Source organism: Pyxicephalus adspersus, chromosome W (assembly GCF_032062135.1).
Source record: "Pyxicephalus adspersus chromosome W, UCB_Pads_2.0, whole genome shotgun sequence".
Taxonomy (NCBI): Eukaryota; Metazoa; Chordata; class Amphibia; order Anura; family Pyxicephalidae; genus Pyxicephalus; species Pyxicephalus adspersus.
The window spans coordinates 13,663,996-13,678,621 of record NC_092870.1 but is presented as its reverse complement, the minus strand read 5'-3'; the positions used below and the strand labels follow the sequence as shown (position 1 = coordinate 13,678,621).

At 40.7% G+C, this 14,626-nt stretch overlaps 1 protein-coding gene across 7 annotated transcripts in view; it reads right to left on the bottom strand.

Moving 5' to 3' along the window:
• Positions 1–14,626, bottom strand: part of LOC140342884 (ras-related protein Rab-6A-like) — a 49,203-nt gene that overhangs the window by 16,104 nt on the left and 18,473 nt on the right. For 2 of the 7 annotated variants that reach the window (XR_011923194.1, XM_072429251.1), the window contains exons 4-6: positions 10,370–10,478; positions 9,815–9,926; positions 8,414–8,592 (exon numbers count right to left, since the gene is read on the bottom strand). Coding sequence is in view for 6 of the 7 variants with exons in the window: in XM_072429251.1 (XP_072285352.1) it covers positions 8,414–8,592; positions 9,815–9,926; positions 10,370–10,478 (400 nt within the window). In the remaining variant the exon portion in view is untranslated. Of the gene's footprint in view, positions 1–1,829; positions 7,197–8,413; positions 8,593–9,814; positions 9,927–10,369; positions 10,479–14,626 lie in introns of those variants that run through there. The other 5 variants (XM_072429257.1, XM_072429253.1, XM_072429252.1 and 2 more) reach the window with 4 other exon arrangements.

Below are 14,626 nucleotides of genomic sequence, written 5' to 3'. Positions count from 1 at the left end.
CTTGACCCAATTCCCTCTGATCTACTCCGTGCCCATTCCTCCACCCTGGCCCCCGTTCTAACCGAACTCTTCAACCTTTGCCCTTTTTACTGGTATCTACCCCTCTGCTTTCAAACATGCCATTTTTCTCCCTATCTTGAAAAAAACCCTCCATACCTTTTAGCTACCATCCTATCTCCCTTCTCCCATGTTTCCAAATTTCTTGAGCGCCTTGTCTACAAAAGACTCACCGATTACCTGAGCAACTCTCTCCTTGACCCTCTCCAGTCTGGCTTTTGAGCTGCCTATTCCACCGAAACAGCCCTTACTAAAGTTGGCCAATGACCTCATCAGAGCTAAGTCTCAAGGCAACTTTTCACTCCTTCTTGATCTTTCCTCTGCTTTTGACACTGTTGATCACACTCTTTTAATACAAATCATGCGCTCCATTGGTATCAGTGACACTGCTCTATCTTGGTTTTCTTCCCATCTGTCTGACTGTTCCTGTCAAGTTTCTTTCAATGGTAATTACTCCTCCTCTACTCTCCTCCCTGTTGGGTGTTCTCCAAGGGTCAGTCCTTGGACGGGTTTCTCTTTTTCCTGTACACCTCTCTCAGTAGTCTTATATCCTCCTTTGGCTTACAGTACCATCTGTATGCTAATGACACAAATCTATCTGTCCACTCCTGACTTGTCTCCTTCAGTCCTGGATAAGGTTTCATGCTGCCGGTCAGCCATCTCATCATGGATGTGACAGATTTCTGAAACTCAACCTGGATAAAAGAGAACTCATCACCTTCTCTCCCCTTAAATTCCAAATCACCCCCTGACATATTCCTAACTGTTAACAACACTGTTATTTGTCCCTCCCCTCAAGCACGTTGTCTTGGCTTCACCTTTGATTCTGACCTCTCATTTACCCCCCATATTCAGAACATTTCCAGGTCACGTTCACCTATGCAACATCTCCAAAATCTACCACTACCTGTCCCCAGAGACCACCAAACCCCTTGTACATGCTCTTATCTCTCATCTGGACTACTGGAACATCCTCCTGTCTGGTATTCTGCTAACCGGACTCACTCCTCTACAATCTATCATGAATGCTGCAGCCAGACTCATCCATCCTTCCCACTACTCTTCTTCTGCTGCATCCCTTTGTAGTTCTCTTCATTGGCTTCCATTTCACCTTCGAATCAAATTGAAGCTCCAGAGCTTTGCCTTCAAATCCCTCGAGAGTTCTTGTTCTACTTATCTTTCAGACCTGGAAAAAAAAATACTCCCCTAGCCGCTCTCCAATTACCTACTACTGACTTCCTCACTCATAAGCCTCATCACACGCACGGCTCCAAGATTTTTCTAGAGCTGCCCAAACTCTCTGGAATGGTCTTCCCGTCCTTTTCGGCTTGCTCCTACTTTCTGCTCATTTAAAAGAGCACTCAAAACCCATTTTTTCAAACTTGCCTACCCATCTTCTTCAGTCTTTTTTTTCTTAAACTTTATTTGTAAAAACAGGTAGACATAAAAAAACATATAGCATCTGCATAAACAACCACTAAACAATATAGAAAATGCTTGTATTCCTGCCCACAATAAAAACAAAACAATATTCCATACCACAGGTAAAATTATTAGGATATTAAACGTTGCTATTCATATAGTATTACCTTCCTCCAGTTTCCATTTCTTTTCTCATTTTTGTAAATTTTCATGTTTATTTTACGTTGCATAGATAACAGAAAAAGTACCAGAATACTTATGGTACTTAAAATAAAAAATAAAAAACAAAGGGGGGGGGGGGGGGGGGGGGGGGGGGGGGGGTTGAACCGATCTTAGTTACACAGAAAGTTATGAAATAGAATAAAATAATATATCCACTGAGATATAACTTCTTGCCTTGCCGGAACGTTCGGCAAGACCCACATATTGTAGTACTTAAAAGGCCATGCTTGATCATGGAAAGCGGAGGTTATGCCATGTGGAGTAGCGTTGTTTGTGCAATATTTGGGTAGGCTCAGATGGATCTAGAGTGAAGTCCATATAATCAAACCATCCATGGAAAAATTTTGTTATGGCTTTATCATCTGAATCAACTGCTTCCAGCATGTCCCTATAAAATAGTGTTCTCAAAGAATTGAGAACCATGTCTATAGCAGGTGGTTGAGTATGTATTCATTGCAGCATAATCGCCCACCTAGCTGCCAGAAGACACAAGGAAATCCACCGACGTGTCCCTTTTAGCATAGACGTTGTGTACGCTACCCAACACCCAAACATAGCAGCGGCTCATGTAATATCTCCACTTTTGTGACCGCATATACATATTTAGTGACATTTTCCCAGAAATATTTTTTACCAGTGTACAATCCCAGTAACAATGTTTAAGCGTAATCAGTGAAAAACCACATTTCTGACATTGGGTTTCCTTTCCCAGTTTTTGAGAGAAAGTGACATCATGGGTTTTATATATTTTATGTGCCCTGTGAAGAATTTTTCTCTCTAGTGTTCATTGGGTGTTGCCTTTCGGGTATCTAGATATCCCTGTACTAGTTTGTCCAGTAAATCTATTACATCAAAGTCTCTCTGCCATGCGCGCACATTGGAATCCTCTAATGGCTTTATATGGCTTATAAGCGTAGATATAAAGATGTTATGGACGGTGGCATTGTGGCAACTAAATTGTCAAATCTATTTCTATCAATTACCATTGCAGGGCCTGATACACATTATCTGCAGAAATTCAAAAATTTTAAATAAAATAAAGGATGTGCCTTCTCTGCATTCAGCTTGAAATGATGTCTCAGGGACGGTAGGTTAATGGGTCTTGGAAGACTCATTGTAAAAATCATTAACCGTATTCATGCCTTTAACCGCCCATGGGCGGTACCACCTGGTGTTCCAAACCTTGTGGAAATAAAGTATGCCCTAGTAACGGTAGATACTTTGATATGGAGCAGGGGAGATTTAATTTCCTTTTAATTTCACGCCAGGTGAGTTATGGTGTCCTGAATCAACACATTATATTTCAATGATAGAGGTAATTGGGAGGGCCTACAGTGTAGGAGGGCCATCAAACTCCATGGGTGAGCCAGTGCCCGTTCCAACGCAGTGTTTGAATAAAACAAAGTATCCTTTATCCAATCTATTACATGACGAAGGGTACATGCCAAATTATGGAGTCTAAGATTGGGAAAATTGACTCCACCTTGCATGACAGGTAAAAACAGCTTTGTGAGGGATATTCTAGACCTTTTGCCTTGCCATAGAAATTTAGAAAAGGACTTGTACATTGTCTGAATATCAGCATGTTTCAGGAGCATTGGTATCAGTTGGAGGGGATATAATAATAATTTTGGGAATGTAACCATCTTAATTATATGACACCTTCCCATTAAGGAAAGGGGCAGGTTTGCCCACATCTCCAATTCTCTTTCCATCTTCCACAAAACCAGGGTAAAGTTTAATTTATACAAGGATGTTGGTAATTTCCCAATTAAGATTCCTAGATAAGTAATATGGTCTTGAACGACCGAAAAAGGTGAGGTACTCAACCACCCTCTATTCCTGATGTTATTCAACAGAAGGATCTCACTTTTATTGAAACTTATTTTAAGACCGGCCACTTCTCCAAATTAAGTAAGTACCATCTGCGCTGCTGGGATATCCTGTTTTGGGTTGGATATAAATAGCAGAATGTCATCCGCAAAAAATGCGGCTTTAAGGGTGACATTATGAAGCTCAATTCCATGAAACAAGTTGCTGGAGTTAATGTAGCGGATTAGGGGTTCAATTGCTATATTGAATAAAAGCGGGGACAGAGGGCAGCCTAGTCTGGTACCCCGTGCCAGAGTAATTGGACTAGACAAAAAACCTGTGGTACTATTTCTAGCCTGGGGGTCCGAGTACATAGCCGACAGCAGATAATAGAGCGGTCCCTGAACCCCAACTCTTCTGAGAGCCTGAAACAGCCAAGGAATATGTACATTATGGAAAGCTTTCTCGGCATCGATACCTATTATAGCCAGATCATAGGTGGGATGTTTAGCATATTCGAGGACCGTTAAAACTTTGCGAATATTGGTTACCGCCGATCTGCCACGAATAAATCCTACTTGAGAAGGAGAGATAAGACCCAGCAAAAATTGCATCAATCTGTTAGCCATTATGGAAGAGAGCAATTTAGCATCAATATTGATCAAAGATATCGTGTGGTATGAGGCTGGCTGTCTAGGGTCTTTTCCTGGCTTTGGTAGAATCTTTGTTTGGGACTCCTTTCCAGAAGGGAGGTAAATCCCAGAATCCCACATTGTGCTGTACACATTTCCTAAATCCTATTTGATGTCCTCTTTGAGGATCTTATTGTATTGTGCCGTGAGACCATCCGGTCCCGGCTCTTTATCATTAGCCAAGGAAGATATGGCTCCCCTCAACTCCTGTTTGGTAATGGATGCATTTAGGATTTCCATCTGTTCATTTATTAATGAGGGAATAGGTACTTGTGCAAAGCACTGAGGCCTGTGAAGGTGTAGTTAAATTTGTTTTAAAAAGATCACCATAAAACTTTTCAAGCACCGCGTTAATGGTCTTAGGGTCAGTTGTTAGCTCCCCGAGGTAGTGTACATGGAGGAAATATGAGCCGCCTTATATTTTGGACTTACTAAGTTGGCCAATAATTTACCTGCTTTATTTCCATATTTGTGGAATTTTAAGTCCATGTGTTTCTTAATAATTGCCTCATATTTTTCCGACCAGGCATCAAACCTTGATTTAGCAATCAGCCAGGCATCTCTATTTGGCACAGAAGGATTATCTGATAAACAATCCTGTGCGCGTTTCAACTCCTGAAGAGCTTCCATGTATGCCAAACAAGTTTTAGCTTTGCACGAGTGCACATAGGACATTATATGCCCCCCTCATATACGCCTTTCCAGTTTCCCAAGAGAATTGGGTTGTCTTTATGTTCCCCGTTTGGGGCTGTGAACGTAGCCCAAGCGGATTTAAGTTCCGCCTGGAATGTGGAGTCCTTACCGAGTTAGGATGGGAATCTCCATAACCAAGAGTCTCCTAGTGGCTGCGTCTCACGGAGAGACACAATTACCAGTGCATGATCTGGCCATTGTAGAGATCTCAGATTTGCCAACCAGATTTAACAAGGAATCAGTACAGATTATGTAATCTATTCTAGATTGGGAACCGTGTGCATTTGAGAAAAAGGTGTAATGCCTTTCGAACGGATATTGATAGAGCCAACAATCTGTTAGATGCATAGCCTGCGTAAAATCAGTGAGTAAGGTGTCAATACATAGAGGTCTCTGCGGATGCTGAGAGACATGCAGGGAGTTTCCCAATTGAGATCTGGGGCCAGGGATCCTATCCTTAGACGTGTAAATCACCACCTATTAATTTATACACCGCGGGATCCTGTGCAATCCAGTTTGTCACCTCTTGAAAACATGCTCCCGAAGGAAAGTTAGTGGCATAGATATTAAAAATTGACAGTTCTTTATCTGGAAACTTAAGAACATTTGCTATTCTTTGATCATTGGTGGAGGTTAGAACCTCGCATGTCAAATGTTTATTCAACAAAATAGGCACACCAGCCTTCCTACCCGCTGCTAGAGAGCCCAGTACCTTGCCAACCCACTGTTTGCGCAATCTAAAATAATCAGCTTTCGACAAACAGGTTTCCTGCAGTAATGCAATGCAGCACGAACATCCTTTTGTTCGGGGATCTAAGACCCTTCACATTCCAGGTTATTATCCTAACCATAATAATACAAAGTATTTAGTCAACCACAGCAGTTCAATCAACATTACAGCTGTCTCTTTATGCATACTAGCCTGTGCACTGCAACCAATCAGATGGATGTTCCAGGGACAAAATTTAAGCATCCACCATAGGACATTCATTTGTAAACTATCCGTTTCGCAAGTCATTGGTAGATTGCTTATATATCCACATTTCAGGGCGTTGGAAAGAAATGGTTCGAGATCGGTAAAGGAAAGACAATAATTGGACAAAAAAAAAAAAAAAAAAAAAAAATTGATTGTAGGTAGCTTCCTTTTTTCATCATGGAAACAAAACAAATTAAACAGTACTTGGTGTGGACCCACACCCAGGAAGTACATTCCACGGCTGTAAAAAACAGAAATAACTATAGTTCCAAAACCATTAAAAAAATAAGTAAAACATGCAAGGAAACTTTTATCTATGCTTCGCAATCCACTTTCTTTAAAGAACCAGTTGACGCCACAGATTTAGGCTATTCTGGAGCCCTGTTATCTTGGGATTCCATTAGTACCTCAGATGGTGCCGATTGCTCTGGTTCAGGGGAGGATGATCAATTCTGCAAAAATGAGTCAGCTTCCTTGGGGTTGGTAAAGCCATAATGGGAGCCCTTAAATTTGAAAATATGGAGTGGTGCCGGATACGCCAAGCGCAATCTAATTTGCTTTTGATAAAGAGCTGAACAAGTTGCCTGAAATAGTTTCTCCTTCCTGGATACTTCCGCAGAATAATCAGCGAAGATCAGTAGGTTAGCCCCCCTCTAATGGTAGTTCGCGGCTACTCCTGTATGCTTGCAGAATAGCCAGTCTATCAGTGTAATCCCTGTATCTATCACGGTTTGGGGATTATTATTTTTCTGTGTTTTCTGTCCCAAATGGTGTGCTCTGTCTACTGTAAATGGGTGATAAATCCCCAGTTGAGAAGGGATAGTCACTGAACATAGTTCATGTAATTGCCCTGGTGTATATTTTTCAGGCACAGCGATTATGCAAAGATTATTTCTTCCGTTATAGTTCTCAAGTTCATGTTGTCAGTGAGATATTCAATGCGTTTATTCATATTGAATATAGTACTCTGGGCTTGCTGTAGGTCTTCTCCAAAAGCTGTAAGCTTGTCTTCAAGGAATGACCCCCGAGTTCCTGCCTAAGAGATTTAATGCCTTTTACCAATTGCGTTGTCGATTGCCTCCTGTATCGCCGGTCACAGCAGAAGGGCCACTGCATCTGCCATACGTGAGTTCTCCTCGCTCTCACCCTCTCACCTCCAGTAGTAGTATCCTGCCCTTGTGAAGAGGCTGCGTCGGCCATCTTGGACATCATGGCGCGATCTTTGCCTGGCGTTGCTTTCTGCGAGGGAGGACAGTCTGGCTGCATGCGTTCCAGGTATTTGTCCATCCGGAGGCGTCACAGAGGTTAACAGGCACCGAATCCTGCGAATACAGGCGTGGAACGGGTAAAATAAGCAGGAACAGACCTGGGTGGAAGGGAGCCTCTCCCCTCAGCCGCTACTCCATGAGGTGCTGGAACCAGAAGTCCTTCTTCAGTCTTTTAAACCATCACTACATATCTCCTCTCCTATTGTGTGTTACTTCCTCCCAACCTCCTAGATTGTAAGCTCTTCGGGGCAGGGTCCTCTCCTCCTCATGTGTCACTGTCTGTATTCGTCTGTCATTTGCAACCCCTATTTAATGTACAGCGCTGCATAATATGTTGGCGCTATATAAATCCTGTTTATTATTAATATGAATAATCATGCATTATATGCCAACAGTGGACCAAAGAGCATGCTGCTTGTATTTTCTTAAAGTGAACCTGTCATGAGATATGTCAATTGCTCTTTCTACAGCCTTTCACTTTTCTTTAAACTTACAGCCTTGTAGCCCAATCAGTGAGGGGAGCAGACTGAGATAAGGGGTTTTATTGGTCCAAGTAAGCAATACAAAGAGAAATGATGTTCAAAGAAAAACCTTTCACCTTTTATAAGTTTACACAGAAGGATGAGAGGATGCTTTGGATTGGCTGCTTACTTTGGGGAAGCAGGCTCCTGAAGACTTGCCAATGGTTACCAATAATTTCAATGCAGTGTTCTCCCCAGCATTTTTGAGCCGAGTGTCTACTTTTCGGTGTTTGGGTTTGTATTGAAAAGTTAGATCACAATACAGGGACCACCAGCTGCCTACAGCTCCTTCCCACCCACCTTAAAAAATTTGGGGTAGAATACTGCAAAGGCTGTCTTGACCTTTGTTATCTTAGTTTGGAGAAACTGCCGCCTTAAAGCAGAACTAAAAAAAAAAAAAAATAAATAAAAAAATAAAAACACCTTTAGACTGTGTCTACTTTTTTAAAAACACATGTAAACGTTCCTATTGCGTTTATATGCGTTTTTATGCACTATTATTAGCGTTTTAAAGTGCGTGAAAACGTCACATTAAAATCAATGGAAGCGTTTATCCATGTTTTTGGGCATTTTCCAGAGTTTTAATTTTTTTAACGTTGCAAGCAACATTTCAGATAAATGTCATAAACGTGCCTCAAGGAAACGTCCTGGTGTAGATTAAACTATTGTAATGTATTGGGATTTCAAACAAGGACCTTAAAAGCCTCAGGTTAAACGCTGGGGAAACAGTCCGTGTAGACTAAGCCTTACTTTTGCAGATCCGTCGATCCCTCTGGAGGAGATCAGCTCCTGCATAGTCCTGGAATCTCTCTTCATCCCAGTGTGGAGGAAATGTCAGGCTCTGCCACCTTCTCTGCCCTTCTACCGCTATGTCACCCGATCTCACACTGTGCAGACACGAGATCAGGTGATCAAGTAGCCTGCAGTAGCTGAAAAAAAAAGTGCCGATCTTACTGAACATGTGTGAGAACAGTATTTTCTTTTTACCCCATTGAAAAAAAAGTTACTTCTGCGCATGCACAGAAGGAGCAAACAGGAGCCTCCTGGGATGAATGACGTATGTATCCCAAGAGGCTCTGTGCTCCTGTTTTGTCTCTATCGCTGAGGGGCATCTCCCCCACTCCTTTTATATATAAAAAAAAAAAAAAAAAAAGGTTTTTAACCCACTTTGACACTTCCTGCATTGCTTAAGAGTGTAATTCTGAGAAATATTTACTATATTGACGTACGCTTCCATTCCCCTTGGAAAAGCATTGTTATGATACTGCGAAACGAGTAATAGTGATCCTTCGGCCGACTTCTGTTGACTCAGATTTACCTTCATTTAATCATATTTTTCAGGAATTATGTAACAATAAGGTTGGAACAACACAGAAAAGTTTTAACGCACATGGGAGGATTGAGATATTTTTTACTCGCAAGCTCTAGGGTAATAACTTCGTATCACACTTAGGCAACCTGGTCACCAGTAACTCTCCCTGCCCTACCCCCTACCCTCCCCCATTCCCAGTGGTTCCTATTAATCCATTCCCAGAGCCCGACACTTTCTTATTAGGAGGTTTCCGCTGACAGCCACACACTCAGGGATCTGAAAGCCAAAGCATGCATTCAGATACGACCTTACTCACACCCCTTTACACTGTTGCTACACACACTAAAAGAAAGGCTGACTCTATTAGTTGTACCTAGTTAAAATGTCACTTTGCACCTTTAACTTACATACCGGTCTGTAAATTATTTGTACTTTGTTTATATGTCATATATCTTTTTATATTTGATATATATTTAATAAAAATACAATTAAAAAATGAATAAGGTTGGGAGGGCTATTTGAAAGGCTAATATTCAAGTTTCCACAGTACCTGTCAAATTTATTAATCAAGCAAAGATTATATTTTGTACCCACATATTTTATGAATAAATTTCATCTAGAGAGAGAAACTATCATTTAAAATTTGAACAAATATTTTTAGGATCAACATACCATTTTCTTAACCTGAAGTGTTTGTGAGTACTATGTAAAAATGTGTAAAGGATGAAATGAGATTGCAGAGTGGTTGTCATGTGTTAGTGTGACTTCAAATGTAAAGAACAAAGATTTCCGTGGGGGTCACTAGCCTAATTCCTCTAACTGCACAGCAGTATTATTACCTCTTATCTGGCAGATCCATCTTATTGCCCACCAGCATAATGATGACATCACTTCCCCTCTCTGTCCTCATGTCATCTATCCATTTGGATGTTTGCTGGAAGGAATTAAGATCTGTACAAAATAAGAAAAATGTGCTTTATTAGAAATCATTTATTTCAGCCCACATACATACAGATTCCCCATCCAAGACCTCGGTTCAGGCAATGTACATTTAAAGCCCACATGCTCCATGCAGCCCTGATACCAGTCTGCATGCATACAGATCCCCCATGCAAACCATCAACCAGTACAGTGAAAAACAAGGCGAGGAAGCCTTGTTACTCGTATTACCCTAAAAGCTAATGTCCAGAAGCAGTTCCTTACTGCAAGCATCTGTGGTAATACAACAATGGGGCATTATCAGCTAGTGGAGTCCCTACCTGCAGCACCCAATTCGGGCACCACCAATTTTCACTAACTGATGAGGATCCAAGTGTTCAGTTTACAATAAACCATTAATCTCCTCTTTCAGTTCAAATCACATGGCTATGATGGAAAATAAAGAGGGAACTCACTCGTGATGTCATACACCACCACTGCTATAGTGGAATCCCGTATATAGCTGGGGATCAAACTGCGAAAGCGTTCCTGTCCAGCAGTGTCCCAAAGCTGCAGCCGCACCTGCTAGTAACACACCGAAGAGAGCAGAAAAGAAAAAAAAATTTGGTGAGGAGGGAACATGGAGAAAGAACACAAAAAGAAAGACAGGAATACACAAAGAGAAACACAAACAGGTGGGCAGAAAAGATACACAGAGCCAAAAGCAGCACACAGTTTTAGGACAACCTTGCTCTATCAACTCTTTTTACCCTTCATTCACAGGGTGTTTTTGGAGTGTACTTAGCTTACTTAGTTTTTGTTTATTTAGCATTCTTATCACAAATTTCATTGTTATTTGTGTAGTGTCACTTTCTGTAAAAGGAAAACAAAAATAAATCAGACGGGCATTTTTTGCCACATAAGAGCAACTTTTAAGACATCAGATCTAATAGGAAATATTTCATAACATTTTCATTTAATATTACATAAAAAAAAACAGCACAGTCTTGATTGATATATTAAACATGCAGTAGAATGCCAGTTCTTTATTTGATGATGGTCATTTCTTTTCAACCCTCAACACTTTTGGTTTTGTGCATGGCTGCAAAGGGGACCTAAACTCAGAAAACAAAAGGTAATCCCACAGATCCCTTGTCGACATACATCTCAGGGTGAAGAAAGCGCCAGGCGCCACCATCTTCGGTTTTCATGCACTGCATGTAGCCCACTGCAAGGGGAAAAAAAAAGAGCCAATCACCCTGCGCATGCGTGAGATTGCCATCTCTTTCCCCTTACTGGAAAAAATGCATGTGCAGAAGGAGCAGCCAAGAGCCTCCCCTGATGTGTGGCTGCTGTAATCAAGACTTAAAAGGGGCGATGCTGCAGCCTTTTAAAAAAAAATAAATACATTTTTACTTTACATATAAAGGTTGTCTACCCTTTTATGTAAAGTAAAAATGGTGAGTTTAGGTCTGCTTTAAGCTCAACACTGTACAGCGCATGTGTTGTGTAGAGATTGGCTCTGTGTGTGGCAATTCCACACACAGAGACAGCTGCCAAAGACAAAGTAACTCCTGCTCATGTACAGTAGTTACATCATCAGTGGCCATCCAATAGCTAAAGAGGATCAACATTTTTTACAGAAGGTTGCCATAAAGCCAGCAGCGAAGAAGACGCCAAGGATCCAGTGAAATGAAAAGTTCTGGACCTGTCATTATTGCGGGGTCATTACGGCTCACGTGTAAATATATGCCATAAATCAGTAGGTATTCAAGTACATGCTTTCCGATTATAGCGGAAGCTCACCATGTAACACATAGTTACTCTTTATTAAAAATTGTATTTCATACTTGCCCAACACCGGACATTACTAAGTTAAATGATAAGGCCATGATGTTATGATCAAGGACTGTATTAAAACTAAATTCAGGAAAGCAATTGTTTAGGCTTTAACAAGTTTGTAAAGAAAGAGGACAGAAGGGGTTTGATGGCTTGTGGTAATAATTATGAATTCTTTAAAATTATTCATAGATAATTACAAATAGTAAATTGATGTATCCCATGCCCATTATAGTGTCATGGGAGTAGGATATCCATACTATACATTAACAACTACATATATTCGTAACTGTGTCAGTCTTTCCACCCAACACATTTCGCCTGTATTGGCTTCTTCAGGGGTATCCTTTGGACTTAAAGCGTACCTAAACTCAGGATTTTCACTTTACATAAAAGGGTGGACATAAAAGGGTTGGAGTCTGCGTCTCCAACCAAGCTGAACCCACACAGACCCGTCTGTGTCTCCAAACAGAGCAGAGCTCAACTCCCACAGACCCCTGTCTGTGTCCCCAAACAGAGCTGCACTGACACAAACCCCTGTCTGTGTCTCTCCAAGCCAAGCTACTGACTGAGCTCCTGGCTCTATGTTATATCCCCACTCTTCCACTAGTACTACTACCTGCTACTTCACACAAAAGAGGAATCTTGGGCAAATATTACTCGCTTCCACCTCCAATCCTGCCTTAGTGTCACTAATATATATATATATAATATATTTTTTTTTCATCCATATTACATCTTACATTCCTCCTTTAATTGTTGACTCTTCAACATGCCCACACTTACTTTAGATTCACAAATTAGAGTTCTGATATATCAGTTCACCCCTGTTTGAAACCTATATCTTTAGTCCAGAGAAAAAGTTTGTTCATCGTATTTTACTCCCACCACATCTGTGCAGTGCAGGCAAAGAAAACACCATAATTCTGTTTGGTCTTACAATTCTTTAGGTCACTTCTATCAAAAATAGAGGGACAATAATTTATATCCTAAAGAGAAAAATTGAATTTATAATATTTACCATCCATATTGGGAGAAAATAAACACTTGTCATGTGATTATAAATGCTTTCATTACTAAACTTGCTCCTTAAATATCTTTCCACAAATAACTAATAAAATGTCACCTTTGACCTAGTATCTGTTTTTCCTTTTTTCTTCTCTGGTCTTTGACCCCTGTAACGGTATTTCCGAGTGTGACTCGGGGTGGATTTTCTAGGCAAAAAGCGGTATTCCCGAGTCACACTTGGGTAACTTTTACATAGTAGGTTAGGTTGAAAAAAAGACATAAGTCCATCAAGCTCAACCACTAGAGAAATAATCATATCCCAGATATAAAACCCTATAAGGCATAGTTATAGTTGGTCCAGAGGAAGGCAAAAAAAAACCCTGGTACAATTTGGTTCAATAGGGAAAAAAGAATCCTTCCTGATTGCATGAGGCAATCGGATGTTCCCTGGATCAACAGTCACTGTTATTTTTACTTTAACCCCCCTAGCGTTTTAATTCTGTCAGTTTTTTACAAAAAGTGATCCTATTTTTTATTTTGCATAGACATTTTTGTTTATATTGTGGGCCTGTAATTCTTAGGATTAACTTCTGGGTATCATAATTATATTTATTATAATCATAAATTATGATATAATAAATAATTATAAATCATAATGTTAAAAAATATTGAAATAATAGACCACAACAGTGGTTTGCCCACAACTCCCTGCAGGATCACCAAGCCCAAAAACAGCCAAATGTCATCCTTGGTCACAGGTTCCCACTTTCTGCTTCTTGCAAACCTCAGGTGTGGAGCACCTTGTTGTTGTCCAGCGTACCTGCATAAAAAAAAAAAAAATTTAAAAAGGTATTTTTGGATATGTTCTTTTATAGTGTGGTGAAGGTTGCAAGTAATATGTTGACAAACACAAAGCAACATACATATTTGCATAAAAAAAAAAAAAATAGCAAAAAATTTCAAAAATGTCAAAAAGTTAGCAAACACAGAGCAGCATGTTTGCATAAAAAAAATTTAGCCTGTTTGTCTCTGCAACAATTTTTTCGATAACTTCATCGGTCAAAAACCACCTCAGGTATGCCAGGGGGTCATCACATTCAGCCTCAATTTTCATCCCAGGTGTGCGCCGGTAAATGGAAATCTTGGCGGTGCTGCCTGGTCCACATCAAGGTCAATAGGACACCATGTGCGCACAGCACTGACCTCAGGACCAGAATCATTGCTCAGTTCACTTCCGCTGTTTGATGACAAATTTCCTGGTGAATTTCCTCCAAATTGCTATGGCTGCTTTCAAATTCCTCCAAAACAGTGCTTGCGCTGGCGAGATGCCTTTTGGATGCCATGTGGTCTCCAGCAATCAGTCGGGAACAATCAAGGTCAAAGACAAAGTGATGTAATAATACATTCAGGAAGAGATTTATAAATCATTAAAAGGTCAGATCAAGGTCAGGGCTAATAGTGGGCAAAATATAAATCAGGGCACTGGGCAATGATGCTTGGTGCACTAAAATGTGTATTTATACTTTTGTATAAATACACATTTAATATAATTAAAAAGCAGATAACATAGTAATCTGCTTTTAAATTTCCCGCCCCCAGAATCTATCACTCCACCGCATGACCCAGAAGATGTCATATCTTCCTGGGTGATGCGATGAGGATGTTGCCGCCCTGCTCACCCCCCTGAATCCACCAACGATGCTGCTCGCATCACCCAGAGGCTGCGAGCGTCACATTCTCCGCGTGATGCAAGCAGCTTTAGTAAATTCCAGGGGTGATGCCAGGGGGAAATCGCCGCTGGCATCACCCCCAGAATTTACTATTGCTGATCGCATCACCAGTTAGATGTGATGCACCAAGCAGAAATCCTGCATGGTGCATCGCAT